The 15,406-nt window shown below is 37.6% G+C and overlaps 1 protein-coding gene across 2 annotated transcripts in view; it reads left to right on the top strand.

Annotated features, from left to right (window-relative positions):
- Nucleotides 1–13,855, top strand: part of RELN (reelin) — a 459,089-nt gene extending 445,234 nt beyond the window's left edge. Inside the window, exons 61-66 of one of the 2 annotated variants that reach the window (XM_070265359.1) lie at nt 26–245; nt 2,095–2,292; nt 2,975–3,073; nt 3,705–3,788; nt 7,576–7,711; nt 12,745–13,855. In XM_070265359.1, coding sequence (XP_070121460.1) covers nt 26–245; nt 2,095–2,292; nt 2,975–3,073; nt 3,705–3,788; nt 7,576–7,705 — 731 coding nt within the window. In that variant the 3' untranslated portion in view covers nt 7,706–7,711; nt 12,745–13,855. The remainder of the gene's footprint in view (nt 1–25; nt 246–2,094; nt 2,293–2,974; nt 3,074–3,704; nt 3,789–7,575; nt 7,712–12,744) is intronic. The other variant, XM_023638850.2, reaches the window with a different exon arrangement.
- The last annotated feature ends 1,551 nt before the right edge of the window (nt 13,856–15,406 follow it).

Raw genomic sequence — 15,406 nt, 5'->3', positions numbered from 1 at the left:
TTTGCAATTATTCCTTTCCCTCCAGGTGATGACTGCTCTGTTTTCAGTCATGATCTTCCCAGTTATATTAAAGATAACTTTGAGTCAGCGAGAGTCACTGAGGCAAACTGGGAGACCATTCAAGGCGGAGTGATAGGAAGTGGCTGTGGGCAGCTGGCACCCTACGCCCATGGGGACTCTCTCTATTTTAACGGCTGTCAGATAAGGCAAGCTGCCACCAAGCCCCTGGATCTCACTCGAGCAAGGTAACAAAACTCCTATGTTGTCGTCCAGACAGAGAATCAGTCACGAGCCTCCTCACTGTCCACTGTCTGTCAGCTATGAGCATGAGCTTCATGGCACAGATGTCCCTGAGCAGTGGAAACTTAAATACCGTTTGAATTTGGTGTGAGAAAGCATTATATTTTTTTGACAACTCAGAATGATGCTTTCCTTCAATTTATTGTAGAATTACCTTGTGTTTCTTCACGCACAGAGACGCAGGCTGAGTGGTGGTGACACAGGCATAAACCTGGAGAAATGGCCAAATGTGAAAAATCAGGTGTCTCAAATCAACACATTGTACACCTGAAACTTACACAATGTTTTATGTCAATTACATCTCAACAAACTTGAAAAAAATAAATAAATAATTGGCTATGGATAATCTATATGAATAATTTAATGTTGACCATATATATGCAAGCGTGTAAATATAAATGTGTGTGGGAAGTAGATTTGGGGTAAGGCAAACATATACCTATATTTAGCCTATGTAGGTACAATATGTAGAAATGGAGGATCGTTGGAAGGATGGATGGGAACTTTAAAAATTTATGCTGTAGGAGCTGCATGCTAATGCAGAATAGAGTGGACAGAGACCATGCAAATCGACTAGGGAAGTGACAGAGGAAAAGAGACCCCAGGAGGGTTGTATTTCATTCCCCATCAGCCCTTCCCAGCTCTGCCACTTAGCACAGCACACACGGTTTTTTGTCTATGTAATTTAAGAAAAGATTCCAAGGCTTTATAATGGTTGCACAGTACTAGAGTCAGTGTGTGCTGAAAAGTGTATGAGTATATTTGAGAATTAGATGTTGGATTAGTAAGAATGTAGATGTTTACTTGAAGCTTAATATTAATAGCATATTTTCAGAGTCAGAAAGCCAGGTTCAGGGGCCTTCAATGAAAATATAATAAAATTAATTCCTGTATAGTAGCCATGGAGATGCCAAACGTTCTTGTGTCTACCCATCCCCAATTTTTTTCCTACCCAAAAGACGTCCTTAATCTAGAGACAAGCTGATGTTTTCCTTGACCTTTTATACAGCTACAGCTAGCTGCCTAGTTGACAGTTGCTCACCACGTTGTACAAGTAATTTTGCGTTAAATTAATTTATGCATTTACAAGTTTTAAGCCTAGCTCTTTATGTGACCACCCACCCTAAATGGGACTACTCTATTAATCACTAGGAATCTTGTGAGGATAGACTTCCTGTGTTTGAAAGCCATATCTTCTAAGGGCAAGGATTTGCCTGTGAAAAGCAAAGCACACATCAAACAGAAGAGCAGACATGGTCCAGAGCCGGCGTGTCTAACTCAGTTTTCCCCCTGCTCTGATCTCCAGACATCGTTTCCTAAAATAGACATGATGATTTATCCTTGCGCAGATGCTATTCAGCTTGGAGCTATTTGTAAAAAAATTTTGGAGCGTAAATATTGTGGTTTTATTCCTTGTCCTCTCCGTGTCCTCAGCTGCCTATTTGGCCCATATTACCTTTCAGAAAATAGAAAGTGTTTCAGGTAAAATACTCTGACAAGATTTCTAACATCGTGAAAAGAGAAAAGATCTTTGAAAGCCAAAATTGTAGTCTTGGTGTAGAAAACCAATCTTCCAAGGTTATTTTTCATAGGTGCAATATCAAAGATAATATAAATTAATTTTATTACTAATGTGATTTAGTCATCAGACTGGATGCTTCTGTTTTTACTATATTATGAACTCAGAAATTATGGATTTTAGAGAAAAGAGAGATAAAGCGAGAAATTAGAAAGTACGACTCCTTTAATCGTTCCTGAGTCTTGTTTAAAAATGACTTGCCCTGTGTTTTTCAGCAAAATCATGTTTGTCTTGCAAATTGGGAGCACGGCGCAGACAGACAGCTGTAACAGCGACCTGAGCGGCCCGCACGCCGTGGACAAGGCCGTGCTGCTACAGTACAGCATCAACAACGGGATCACCTGGCACGTCATCGCACAGCACCAGCCGAAGGACTTCACACAGGCTCAGAGAGTGTCTTACAACGTCCCCCTGTAAGTGGCCCGAATGGAAGGATGGCGTCTCTTGCAGCATCCCTGAAAATCACAGAGTTTGAGCTGGAAGTGTGTGAACTTACTGGACCAACGCCACAAAAGGCGGTGGTGGCAGAACCAAGACTAACCCAGATCTCCAAAGATGGGTTACTGTTTTGTATTAGGACGACAGGCAAAAAGTGAAGGCATGAATAGGGCGAGAGGGAAGAGAGAATAGCAGCTAAACGCAAAGGCGCTTTTTGTGTATTTCCCTTCCTCTAAGCGGTATTTGTAGTCCTTCAGAAAACAAAATTTTTAATTTTCTGCTGAGTGCACTCATTTGAAAATTTTCTGAGAATAGGCAACCGTGTCAGTTTTGCTTAGTATAGTACCCCCAGCTTCCAGCACCGTGCCCGTCCTCCGGAAGGCACATTGCATTTGTTGACCGAATGTGTTGCTCCTCCAGGAAATGCTGGAGCAAAGGGAAGAAGGAAGAGAGATGTAAAAGTATTACGAGTCCTTGAGTAGCCAGAAAAATCTAATGCTGCTTAGAAGAATACTGTGACCTAAGCAAACCTGAGTTTCATACCCAAAGTCTTGTTGATTTAGATTAGCCTATTATATTTGAAGTCTGGAAGTCACATACCAGAAGGCCTTCTGTTTCCTAGTGTGTAACCTCTTTGTCCTTCTCTCTGTGACCCAGGGAGGCGCGAATGAAAGGAGTTTTATTGCGCTGGTGGCAACCGCGCCACAATGGAACAGGTCATGATCAATGGGCTTTGGACCATGTGGAGGTCGTCCTGTGAGTATCTGATACAGAGCATCCCGTGTCCCTTTCAGAAAGGTTTGAAATTCCTTTGGTATGGCATGCTCCTTAGTTCAGTAAGAACTGTTCCTGAGGAGAAGCCCCCACAGGACCACTTTGGCTTCCACTCTCAGCAACTGTAAACTATAGCTCAAGTCAACGTGAAATAACAAAGCCCCAATGTAATATAATGTACCTTAGAAAACTTCAATAAGCAAAGGTTTATTTAAGTATTTGACAATACTTGTCAAATGGGATCAAACAAAAGTCTCCAGGTAAATGAGAAACAGTGTCTTTACCAGAACTGGGTTGCCTTATAAAATGGGATGATATCCTGAAAAGAGAGGGATCGGTACCTGTTGATGTACAGAGTATTACCGGCTAATGTGCCCAGTTACAAACACCTGTCTTAGCCACAGATGCCTGGGGCATTCTTTCATTTAATGGCATGGCTGCAACTAGAACAAAGAATTTGTGGTTTCAGAGTTCTCCTGACCAATCCCAGCTCCTAACAAGTTAAGAGTGTTTCCCCCATGGTTTCTCCCGTATAATAAGGTTGTCCCCGCTCTCACTTAGCTGGGTTGACTGTTCCACAGAGAGATGACTTGCTTTTTCTCTAACAATCTAGTTCCTGTAGAACTGGAATGCTTATGTCTCGACGGGTTCGGACTGATGGCTCCAAGTGGTTGGCAAGGAGAGGCGAATCTTCTCGGTAGATAGGTTCAAATGTTCATTCTGTTTACCAAATCAGAAATGAAATCAGTCCCTTGGCTGATTTCAGTCATTTGGAAAGCAAATTTATATGATTAATTGGTAGGAAAACTACCAGATTTGTTTTCTTTCGATCATAGCCATGAGCTGACTTCTTCAGTCTTGAGTTAGCCCTTGTCTTAGTTTTCACTGAGGCACCTGCTTGCATGGCATCCATATCAACCCCAACTCCAAGAGCAACCTGGTCCCTACACAAGCTCCCACTGTGCGCTCTGCTGCTTTGGACAACTTGCTGGGGTCTGCCTCCACAAGACAAAGTTCAAGTTTAAAGTAACAGTCCAGAGTCATTTGACTCTATATATGAGGCTGATGTTTTACTTAGATGTTTCCTCAGACTGCGTCCTTCTAGGACAATAGAATAACCTGGACTCTAAAATGAACACATGTATGGTAAGGCCAGAGAGAAATGTCCAAATAGACCAAAAACCAACCCAAAGCCCTTCTTCCCTGGCAACTTTCCTTTTAGAGCCGCGCTTCTCACTCTGATTGAGCATCAGAATCACATAGGAGCTTTTGGAAGCATCAACGAGTATCCCAATGCCCAGGCCCATCCCTAGGGATGACTTCATTTTAATTGATCTGCAGAGGGACCTGAGCATCAGTCTTTTTAAAAAGCACCTCAAGTGATTCTAATAAACTGGTTGAGACTCAAATTTAGAGCCAACAACCACTTTGTATCTTTCAAATCTCTCGGCAAGACAATTGACATCAGTGGGGCTTCCTGTGCCTGACAAAGCATTACCAACTCCTATGGAAACTTCAAAACTGGACGGTCCTCAGAAGGCAGGATGCTAGTGCTTTTCTTGGGTAGACATAGCAAATCTTAACATGTCCTGTGTTTGAGTAGATATTTCTTCTCCTCCCACCCAGCCAAGCTATTGCAGTTATCCATTTTGGATTGCAAAGGCGTCTCATCACCATAATTTTCTCCTGTGGACTGACATTAAAGAGCAAGAGGGGTCAGAACTGCACATATCCTCCCCTGTATGACATAACCCCTTCACACCCTGGAAGCAGAACTCTTCTCTGCTTTCTGTTGACCTGCTGCCCCAGACAGGCTCAGAGCTCCAGCAGGAAGCCTCACTCACAGCTCCAAGGGAACCTTCTGGAATACCTGCTGTTGTTATTAATTTTGATGAGCAGCTACCAGCATCATCATATTCTTACAAGTTCAGATTATATAAAATACCAGAAAGCTATCGTTTCTTGTATTTTTCTGGAGCAATAATCTGTATTTGTAAAGAATTCACTTTTATTCCATCTCCAGAATTTTAATACTTTTAAAGAATTTGTCACTTACCAGGCACCTGTCTGCTCTTACCCTGCATTATTGTCTCAAACTCTTGGGGCACTAAAACGTTTTGAATGAGAAAAGAGCATTGCCACACATGCACAGTGTTGCAGGAGTTGAGTTTTATTCAGCATTGTATTTCAGTGAATAATTTTAAAATTGTAGCTTTATACATATCACCATAAAATTTAATGTTTATATACTACGTGTATAATTTTAAAAGCAAATGCTCTCTCTTTAATGACATTTCAAAAATTTGTTAAAATTAAAGGAGTTTATTTTTCTTCTTTTTTGGAAAGAAGAAACCTCATGAAGCTGAGATCAATAAATGAGTTAAAAAATACAATACAAAGAAATTATATTTTCAAAACTATGTTTTTGATATTTTGCCCTTGTCTTAGGATTTAACATTTCTAGTCCACTGGACCCTTTCCAAGCCCTTCTTTTCAGAAGAGTCACAAAAAGTTTTAAGGCATTCACTAATTAATATGCTCTTGGGAGCTCTACAAGATTATTACTTTCATTCATTCATTTGATGATCTTAAAATAAAAAAAGAAAATTCAAGACTATTCAGAAAAATAAAATATAGTCATTTTCCAGAGTGTCTTTCAACCAAATGAAGTACAAAGAAGCTGGCCAAGGTTCATGCCACGATTCTCAAATATTACTAATTATAACTTTGCTACAGCAAGTGCATATTTAGAAGTAGAGAGGTGGAATATTTCCATAAAGCCCTATTAATTCAAAATAGCCTTTTAATTGACTATACTTTTGCATTATGACATTTAGTTATATAATCTAATAATGTTGACTCCTCAAGTGTGAAGGGGAGAGAAGGAGACTGAGGTGTGTATCTAAGAGATGCAAGTCCCACCTATGTGAGCACTGCAGATAGGGCTACAAATATGTTTTTGCAACTAATGGTTGGAGGTATACCTTGTTAGAATGTATTTTCTTTTCTGAGTGGAGATTGGCCTTAAGCTAGCCTTATTACCATAGTTTAGCTTTTGTGCATGTGCACTAGGTACACATGCTAAAAACTTCTAGAAAGAAAAACTGGTCACGCATGGTATCTTGAGTTTAACCTCAGTCCTGCCCATATTAGTCAAGAAGATATAGGAGATCGATGAGAACAAATTTAGCACTTTTGACAATATTTCAAGGTTCTGGAGTGCATCCTAAATGAACAAGATACGGAATATATTTTTAATTTAATGGTTTAATTCTACAATACTCCATGTAGAAGGATTTGAGTTTCATAAATATGGATATACAGAATAAGCCCCACACCATAAAGATAAAAACCACCATTTTAGCATTTAACAGGCAAAGTCACTCATGCCTAATGCTTGTTTGAGAGTGTAATCTTCCCACTCTGATGATGTTTTTTCAATAAAACCTGCACATGGAAAGCATTCATGATGATTAGTCCCCGCTAATCTGCCACTGAACAGACGAATGAAATTGACAGATCACTTTTTTCCAGCCTCACTAGCTTACAAAAAGCCCTCATTCTGTAAAGTCTGAATGATGTAGCGTAACACAATCATTGACAATCAAGCATCAGAAACCTAATTTCTCTGAATTCATTGGCTAGTGTAGAATATTTGTTTTTCACTAAATGTTTGTGAAGACATTTGGGCAGATCCCTCACAAGATCCATGCTGGTGGGGTTCTTCTTAGGATAGAAGAGAATTCTTTGTCTTAAGCTTTTTTGGGGGCACTCATCCTTCTATCCTAAGAATCTCCCTTGCCCAACTATGCATTTCATTCACACATCACATTTCCTGTGTACGTGTCTAAGTCACAACCTGTCATGCGTATAATGAAGTGGGCCAATTTTTGCATGTGTAACTTGAAAGCAAATTGCTCAGCAAAGACTTACTCTTGTGAATTGATTTACTACATAGTGAATTATTACCACATTTACTGAGAATTGAAAACCAATATGTTGCTCACTATGGTCTTAAATGCATTTATCAGATTTTAATAATATGAGTTCATCATGACCATCCCCTCATGCTATTCATTATCAAGATACTGTCACATTTTTGGCACAAATGATTTATGGAGATGAGCATAGTACATTCGTTGCAAAGCATATTTATCCTTTATTAAATTTGACTGTGTTATCTCATGTAGAGGACTTCTGTATTTTTAAAAGCCCATTCCTTAATATATTCAGGAATAAGTATTTTCTAAAATGTAAATAATTGAAAAATCAGATAATACGATTAATGGTAGTTATTAAACTATTACTTTCATATTTATACTTTATATGCAACATTTATGCCAAATTTAATACTATAGCTACATGTACCTTGACATATGGTATGAGCAAATATTGCATGTTGCATTACATAGAAAAGTTAAATATATGTGTGTATTAGGTATAGAAGAAGAAGAAATAACATCTTTAATTTTTATTTTCAAAAGAGATGAAAAATCCTATATTGCGTCTAAACCTGATCAGACTTTTATGACTAATCACAGTGCTGCATGCATTGAAAGGCATTTTTTAACTTGTATTATATTTCATTATTTGCTGTCATTGGTTTTCTACTAGAGTAAGGTAAGTACTCTTACTAATTCTGGGGAACTGTTTGTTAATAGTTTCATTGGTCTTACGTACGTTGACTGAGAAGTTTTGTAGAGGACCTTTGCAACTGAAAAAAATATCTATGGAAACAAAGTTATATGTGATATTGAGATATACTGGAACATTTGAAACCTACATCAAGTAAAGTCAGAGTTCAGCCCAATTGTGATCATTCTGGAATGTATACAGTATTGGGCACAATAGCATAGACCAGAATGTTCATCAGCACTCTTTCATTGGCTAACAAATTTGACGCTGTGCCTAGAATGGTTTTCGGTGCTCACAGTTTAGATTCATTATGAAGGGAAAGGGAAAATAGAAATGTGTTCGACAGAGCTCAGGGGTCTGACTAAGTGTAATGTCTTTCTAAAGACCTGTTGCACTGGAGATGCGTGAAGATGCCCTGACTTCTCAATTCTATTCTAAGTTAGTAAATGAATTGGCAGAAGGGTGTGGATTGATTCATATTTGTGAGTTCTAGATCCTATCCTTAGGTGAGATTGGCCTTCTTTAACCTATGTTTACATCTATCCTCTAATGGAGATACTTAAAAACTTAGGAAAGAAGGTAAAATGCTTATCATTTATTAAACATCAGTATATTATACTAGAAGTTTTCATTTAAAACTCCCTGGAGTACACATTATCAGATGTTATTCTCATCCTCATTTAGCAGAGGAAAGAAATATGAAATCTTCAAGATTTGTGAGATATATGAGCCTACACTTATTTACATATAGCCTTCCTGAAAATGCATGGCCTTAAAGTAAAATGTACAGCATCCTCAATGCAGGAGAGTTTGCTTGCTTAGTTTGAATGCCAGCTTCCCATCATACACTCACCAATATTTCTCTGAAAGATATGGCAGTTCACTGGATTTTTCTTTCTGCTTTCACATAAGCATTATTTATTGTATCATATGTTTTGATGATAAATTAACTTTTTAGTGATAAGTAAAAATACCTAAATTTCTACAAGCTCAAATTACTTCTACCAACTCTCTATCTTCCCCATTTCCTTTAGAATCCGTTAAAAATCAATGGAATCTCTTTCGTAATAATAAATGACCTTTGATAGTGGCTCCAGGGAAGAGGAACAGTTCAAAAGAGCACAGAGTCACTAGTTCTAGAAAGATGTTGCAATATCTGTATTTCCTATGCAAAAACAGGGAAGCGTTTTATAATTCCGTATACCATTTACATCCCTCAGCTCCCTCGGCGATAATGGAAATTTGTTAGCCCATTTCCAAGAAGCCATTGATGTTCATCTCCCTCCTTTCAATGGCTCACTCATAATGGGAGAATTTAAAAATGGACCTAGTTCTGTCTACAGCCAAAGCAAATTGCTATGTCAAGTGGTGTAGTTGATATGCCCTGGAATAAACATTACCTGCTTTCATTGAACTTATAATAAAAAATACTTTCCCCTGTGATTACAAAGAAGAAATAAATCTTTAAAATTCCATCACACCTATTATTATTTTGGTTATACGGTTATCTATAGTTGTATATCTACATGTATCAAAAACAAAAATAGGCTCACAGATCTGCTCTGTGAAAAAAGAAAACATGAGATTTTTAAACTTGTTTAAAATTCCTGTAATGCCCAATCCTATAAGTTAGACATTTTAGAAGCCACAATAACTGTTTAATAACCATGTCAGTTTGTTAGATGGTCCTAGAGGGAGACAGCATTTTGGTATAGCTTCCCATGGTGCTTGATTTTAAAAGAGCTTATGAACTAGAAAAAGTCTGCTTCGTTAGTTCCAATCTAACTGACTCCAGAGATATTTATGTTTTTCATATGAAATTACAAGTTAGTTTCAAGGATGCTTTGAAAATGTGGCCAGTTTTAATGTGACTATATAAACGCTAGACATCTATAGAAAACATCTATAGCAAATGCTGTGTGCATATCAACATTCTCAGGGATCCAAAGATAAGCTAGTGATACATAAATTTATTCAAAATTAAAGGCTATGCAATGAATCAAAATGCCCCCTAAATTAGATGTAAGCTTCCACGCTGCATCAGTTGTCAAGGGACTAAAGATCTGCAACGTGTTAATATTTATTTTTTCACGTATAAAGATGGAGAATTTCAATCAGTCCATGGTAAGTAAATAGTTATGTGGAGAAGCTGCTTTAAAGCCATTAAACATGCTCGTCAGTTTTTCTTGAAATTAAATGTTCCTTTGTTCCCATATATTGAGGTCACTTTCGTGTCAATCTAGGTTGCATTGAGATAACTAAGTATGTTGAGTGTTCTGAGTTTATCTTTTTTTTCCATGTAAAATATTTTAACTATTTTAAATTCTCTTTGAGTACCTTATATCTTTAAACGTGTTTTCAACGGAATAATTTTCATTGCTTTAACTTTGCAATTATTCCTTATAGTTAAAGAGTAATCATTTACAGCAGGAATCCAATCAGTAAGTCACCAGATTTCAACAAACCTGCCTTGGCCACCCTCGGGTGACGCAGGGCACTCAGTGCTGTGGTGTGGGCTGGGGGAGTTGGGGAACAGGCCACTGCACCAACAGAAGCTTAGTCATGGAGCACCAAGATATGAACCCAAATAATCTCCATGCAAAGCTGAAAACGAGCACTGTGAGAGTTCAAAGTAGGGGTAAAAAATCAATTCTGGAGGCGGCGAGCGATAAATAAAATGTGATACTTGAAAAATAAGTAGAAGTTTAGGAAGTGATCTTGGGGATTGGCCAATGAGGCAGATGCAAGAGGTTCAAGGTGAGTTCGAATAGAGCAGTCTGTATAGGAGTGTAGCAGAAGAGAGGACTTAAAAAACAGAATAAGATTAAATGTGTAGAAGGCTTGAAATATCCGGCTAAGTTAACTTAGACGTTGCTCCTTAGACAAGAGGATCATGAATGGCTTTTGAACAAGGGAGAGCTAGCGTTTAAGGGAATGTTTACTGAAACTGACGTGCAGAGTCCACTGTATGTATCTGTGGGAAGATACACACAGATACATACAATTATACTTTCAATGATACTTTCTTACTATTTTATGGTTTCTTTTCAGTGGTGTTTCTTTCATAAGGGGAGAGAATGAAGAGGCTAGTTCAGGGGGCCACTCCAATAGCTCCGGGAAAGGGCCAAAGGTGGCCTAGGGTGCTGGCAGAAAGACAGCTAGTGCCAGCCCCAATATTTTGTGACTAACGGGGTAACCGAGTCTTTCTCCTGACATTTGATCAGTTCAATACATTAAATCATTGTCCTTTTTTTTGTAACTGGATTTTACATGGGCAGCAATTAGTCCTTACAGCAGCTAATGAATAATGGATTATTTCATTTCCTCCTTCAACTATGACATTGAAACTGATCAACCTAGTTGATACATGTCGTACCGTTACATCAGGGGAGAACGGAGGGGTAGTAAAGCTGCTGAAGATAATCCTGAGTTTTTCGTATTTTTCTCTACAGTGTCTTTAGAATATATTGTTAGTTTCCATTCTATAGTTTCTAGCATTTTGATGATACAGAAATCCAGAGCAAAAAGTTGTTAGCACTTCATTTTATTTTATAAAATATGTATCAATGGGATGTCTGTCTTATCAGGTTTTCAACACATATGCTATTGGTTTTTGATTAAACAAATCTGATGACATTCACTTTATGTATTTTCCTTTGAGACATTTTATTATAGATTTTCTTTTCTAATGATCAAACTTAACTGTAAAATTCTCATTTTAAAGGTTTCTATATGTTACAAGTGTTAGCATAATATACCTAAGTATAAAACCCAGTATAATATACTAGGTAAGACATGTCATTTTACACCTTGCCTGGTATATGGATCATAAATAACCCAGAAAAATATACGGCTCATTGCCAAATTCCCCTTTCCCTGCTCTTCACCCGCACTCAAGTTCACATCATATGACCTTCACAGTGAAACCACATCACATGGCATTATCCCGCTCCGGATGCATTTTATGTTCCCGTGAAGTTAGGGAGGAAAAGACTTTGGGATCAGACAGTATTCAAGAGATTCAGTGAATTTGGAAAATATTGATAGGCTCACACTTAAAAATCACATTTTGATGCCACATATAGATGTGTTGTAACTCAGGACAGTGTGTGAAAAGACTACGATTCTTTCCAGTGATGTTATAGGTAACGATCCTTTTCAAAGTCTATTTTCCGTACCAGAGCTTTCAAAGCTGTCTCTACCGGTATTGTACCATTTCCTACAGACTCCTAAAATCCATTGTCAGTCTTCTTATTAGCTTATTACGTATAGTATGTATGTATGAATGTATGTGCATACATGGGGGAAATATATACACACATACATACAATTATACATTCGATTACACTTGCTTAGTATTTTATGATCTTTTTTCCAGTGGAATGTCTCTTTCATAAGCCCATGCTTATATACAGTATGACCCCAGCTGGTTATTGTTTGAGGAAGCCAGTGAAATCCCACAATCTGAGAAAAATTTACTTCATTTTGTCCCTGAGACTGCATAAAATAGGAAGGTCGAGCTGACTCAGCTAACAAGTTTGTCTTGTCTTTGTTTTTCCTTTTTATGCTTTAAATGAGAATGTTTGCTAAAGGAATCAAATGTTTCCTACTTGTTATAGATGTATTTAAATAAAGTAATGAGCACAGCTCACGCTTCCTCTCAAATGAAATACATCCAAGTAAACGTTTTCAGACAGAGTTCAAGGATAAAACTAAAAATCCAAAAACAGTTTCAGTCCACTTTTGCTATAAGTCAAGAGAATTTACCATTTTTCCTGGGCCGGAACTCACTCTTGAAAAGACGAGGATTTCTTCAAGGCCAAAGGCAGTGAACACAGGTCTGAATTTTTAGTTCTTCCGTCCCGGGGTGGTGACGTCAGCCTGAGCGATTAACCCTGAAAATGTTCAAATAAATATCGGGGTAGCTTAGGACCGAGACTAGACTGTGCTTTCAATGATGGGACTTACGTGCTCTTTCTCCTTTCCCTCCCTGCCTCTGTCCTTCCTGATTCTAACAGCACTCGCAAACAAAATTACATGATGAATTTTTCACGGCAACATGGGCTCAGGCAATTCTACAACAGAAGACGAAGGTCACTGAGACGATACCCATGAAGAATTGAAAAATTTATTTTTCCTTCCAACATGTGATGTGTTGCTTCCCATTTTTTTAAATCTCACACTGCATCTGATATCAGGAAATTTCTGTGAAGGACTTGGTGACTCCCTGAAAGCCCTTCTCAAGACCGAGTGTACACCACTTTCCCACACTGTGAACTAATGACAAGTGACTTATTTTCCCATAAGTAAATGTCTTCATGTTGATGAGTCCGTGGACGTTGTGATCTGTTGTAATATCAGTTACAGTGACAGTATTGAAAATAAGAAATAGTTTAACGGGAAAAGAAATTTTAAGCACAAAAATTTAAGAGATTTTATGTTTAAAATGGCATTTAGTACAGTATTTAACGTTCTTGGTCAAAAAGTATTTAAGTGGACTGTATTTCAGCTATGTATCATGTTTTATAGGATTAAATTATCATTGTTTGTCCTTTATGTATTCTATTCTACAGTATAACACATTGACACTGTATTTACTTGTTATGTTGCAATATTTTGCTGCTGAACTTCAGGCTACTTATATTCTGCGGAAAATTCCATGAAATACCTACTCAAGAAGATAGTTGTAAAGATATTGTATCTCCTTTAATCTACTCCTTAAAATGTACGTTGGTTTAGCGTTGTTTTGTGGATAAGAAAAATGCTTGACCTTGAGATATTTTCTACTTCAAAATTGTGGACAAAGACCCTCTCTCCCGCAAAGGAGTTTCCATTTCCTTGTCTAAAGATTTTTTTTAAAGTGTTCTGTGGCTGATTTACTAACAGTAACTGCCATGTTGTGTCTGTGGTAACAGAGTGATTTGTAAGACAGTGGCTGTTTTCATTGTGTTCTCCTTGTGGACTGTTTTCCCTGCGGGTCATATTCATACCTTCTGATGAAGTTGTACCAACACCAGCAACATTATAATGGCCCTGTAGCCCCGAACTCTCTATTAATATGACTACAAGGTTGCAAACTAGAGCAAACCAAGCTGGAAGCCCATGCTTAAATAAAAATTATGTCCAAAAGCTGTTTGAAGTTTGTCTTTACTTGTTTTTGTTATTAAATTTTGTGTAGGATTTGTAAGCCTGGTCAGTTTTGGAAAGGACAGTGTTAACTATATTTACCAGTTTTTTGATTCAGCATTGATAATTGCAGTTATGAAGCCACACTTTAGCCATTTTTCTCTCATTCAGCTTTTCCTATTAATCATTCTGTGATTACACTAAGAAAAGTCAATAGGGAATTCTGAAAATTATTTAACTCCTGCAAATTTTGTTAGCTGCTAACACAGTGCCTGGCTCGTAATAAGTACTCATGCATTTGTTCAGCAAGTGTTTGTTGAGTGCTTGCTGTGCGCCAGGCACTATGCTAAGTGTTGAGGATAAAAATGGTGACCAAGACATTTCTCTGCTTGTTTTTCATGTCTATGAAATAAAAGATACGTTGATATTGTGAATTTGTTGATTTTCCAGAGGATAAAAAAAATATCCAAATAATAGAGCAATAAATGGTTGTGGTATTTCTCATTGAATAGGGAAAGGTTAAAGTATGATCACTGAGAAGTTTAGTTAAATTCCATTTTGACCCTGATATCAAATATTGCCTTGGAGAGAAGAGGCCTTCTTTTTTTCTACCTAATCTAATTTATGATATATTGTATAATTTGGTGCCAAATTTGGCCCATGAATGTCTATAACTATTGTATCTTTGTTGTCAATTCGCTTTTCTTCGTTCACAAATTTTCTGCTACTGGTTCACCATTTGGAGGCATTTTCAGTTCGTTTTCTCACTGGGACAAGGGATTGAATTTTTCCCAAAGCCTCATCTTTCTGGGTAACTTGCGTGTGCCATAGGCTACCCACTGAGGGCTCCCATCCACCTATCCTAACATCAGAACAGGGCTGAACTCCCCCCCAATCCATCTCCCGGAAGTTTTAGTAGCGTTAAGACTTAGATCTAATTGACTTATTTAAAATACTTGAAAACAGGGAATAGGACTTCAAGTTTTGTTGGTTCAACTGACATATCTTTCTGAAGGAGACACAGTTTAGCAATAGCAAAGATAAAAAATATTTGTGTGGCCAAATGTCTGTGGTTTCCACATGGGAGAGTTGTCTCTTCTTCCCTGTAATGTAAACTACACTCACTATCTAATCTTGAATATATTCAATATTACCTAAGAAAGAACGTGATAGGTATATTACTTGAGAAATTCCCCAAACTGAGGTGGTCACTAGCACTCTCTTCCTTATGTCTCAAGCTTATAAAAAGAATTATAGGAGATCACCTAAAACACGTACCCATTCATTTTAATGTCTGCCAATCGATATTTTTGATGGCAATTTGTATTGTCTTTCTGTATTTCATCTTTCGTAACTTCCCTATATGTGGCAATTACCACTTTGAACATTAAATAATATGCTCTTTTCCGAGTTAATTTCCATAAAAAGATGTGCACTGTTTACTTGAGATGGGTATTTGGGATGCATTTCAAGTAAAATTTGTTTTTTAAATGTTTATCAGTTGGGCATATAGTATTAATGAATTCACGTGTATTTATGGGGTTGTTTTTTTTT

This window comes from Equus caballus, chromosome 4, assembly GCF_041296265.1.
Source record: "Equus caballus isolate H_3958 breed thoroughbred chromosome 4, TB-T2T, whole genome shotgun sequence".
NCBI lineage: Eukaryota > Metazoa > Chordata > Mammalia > Perissodactyla > Equidae > Equus > Equus caballus.
This window is presented reverse-complemented; position numbering and strand designations above follow the sequence as displayed.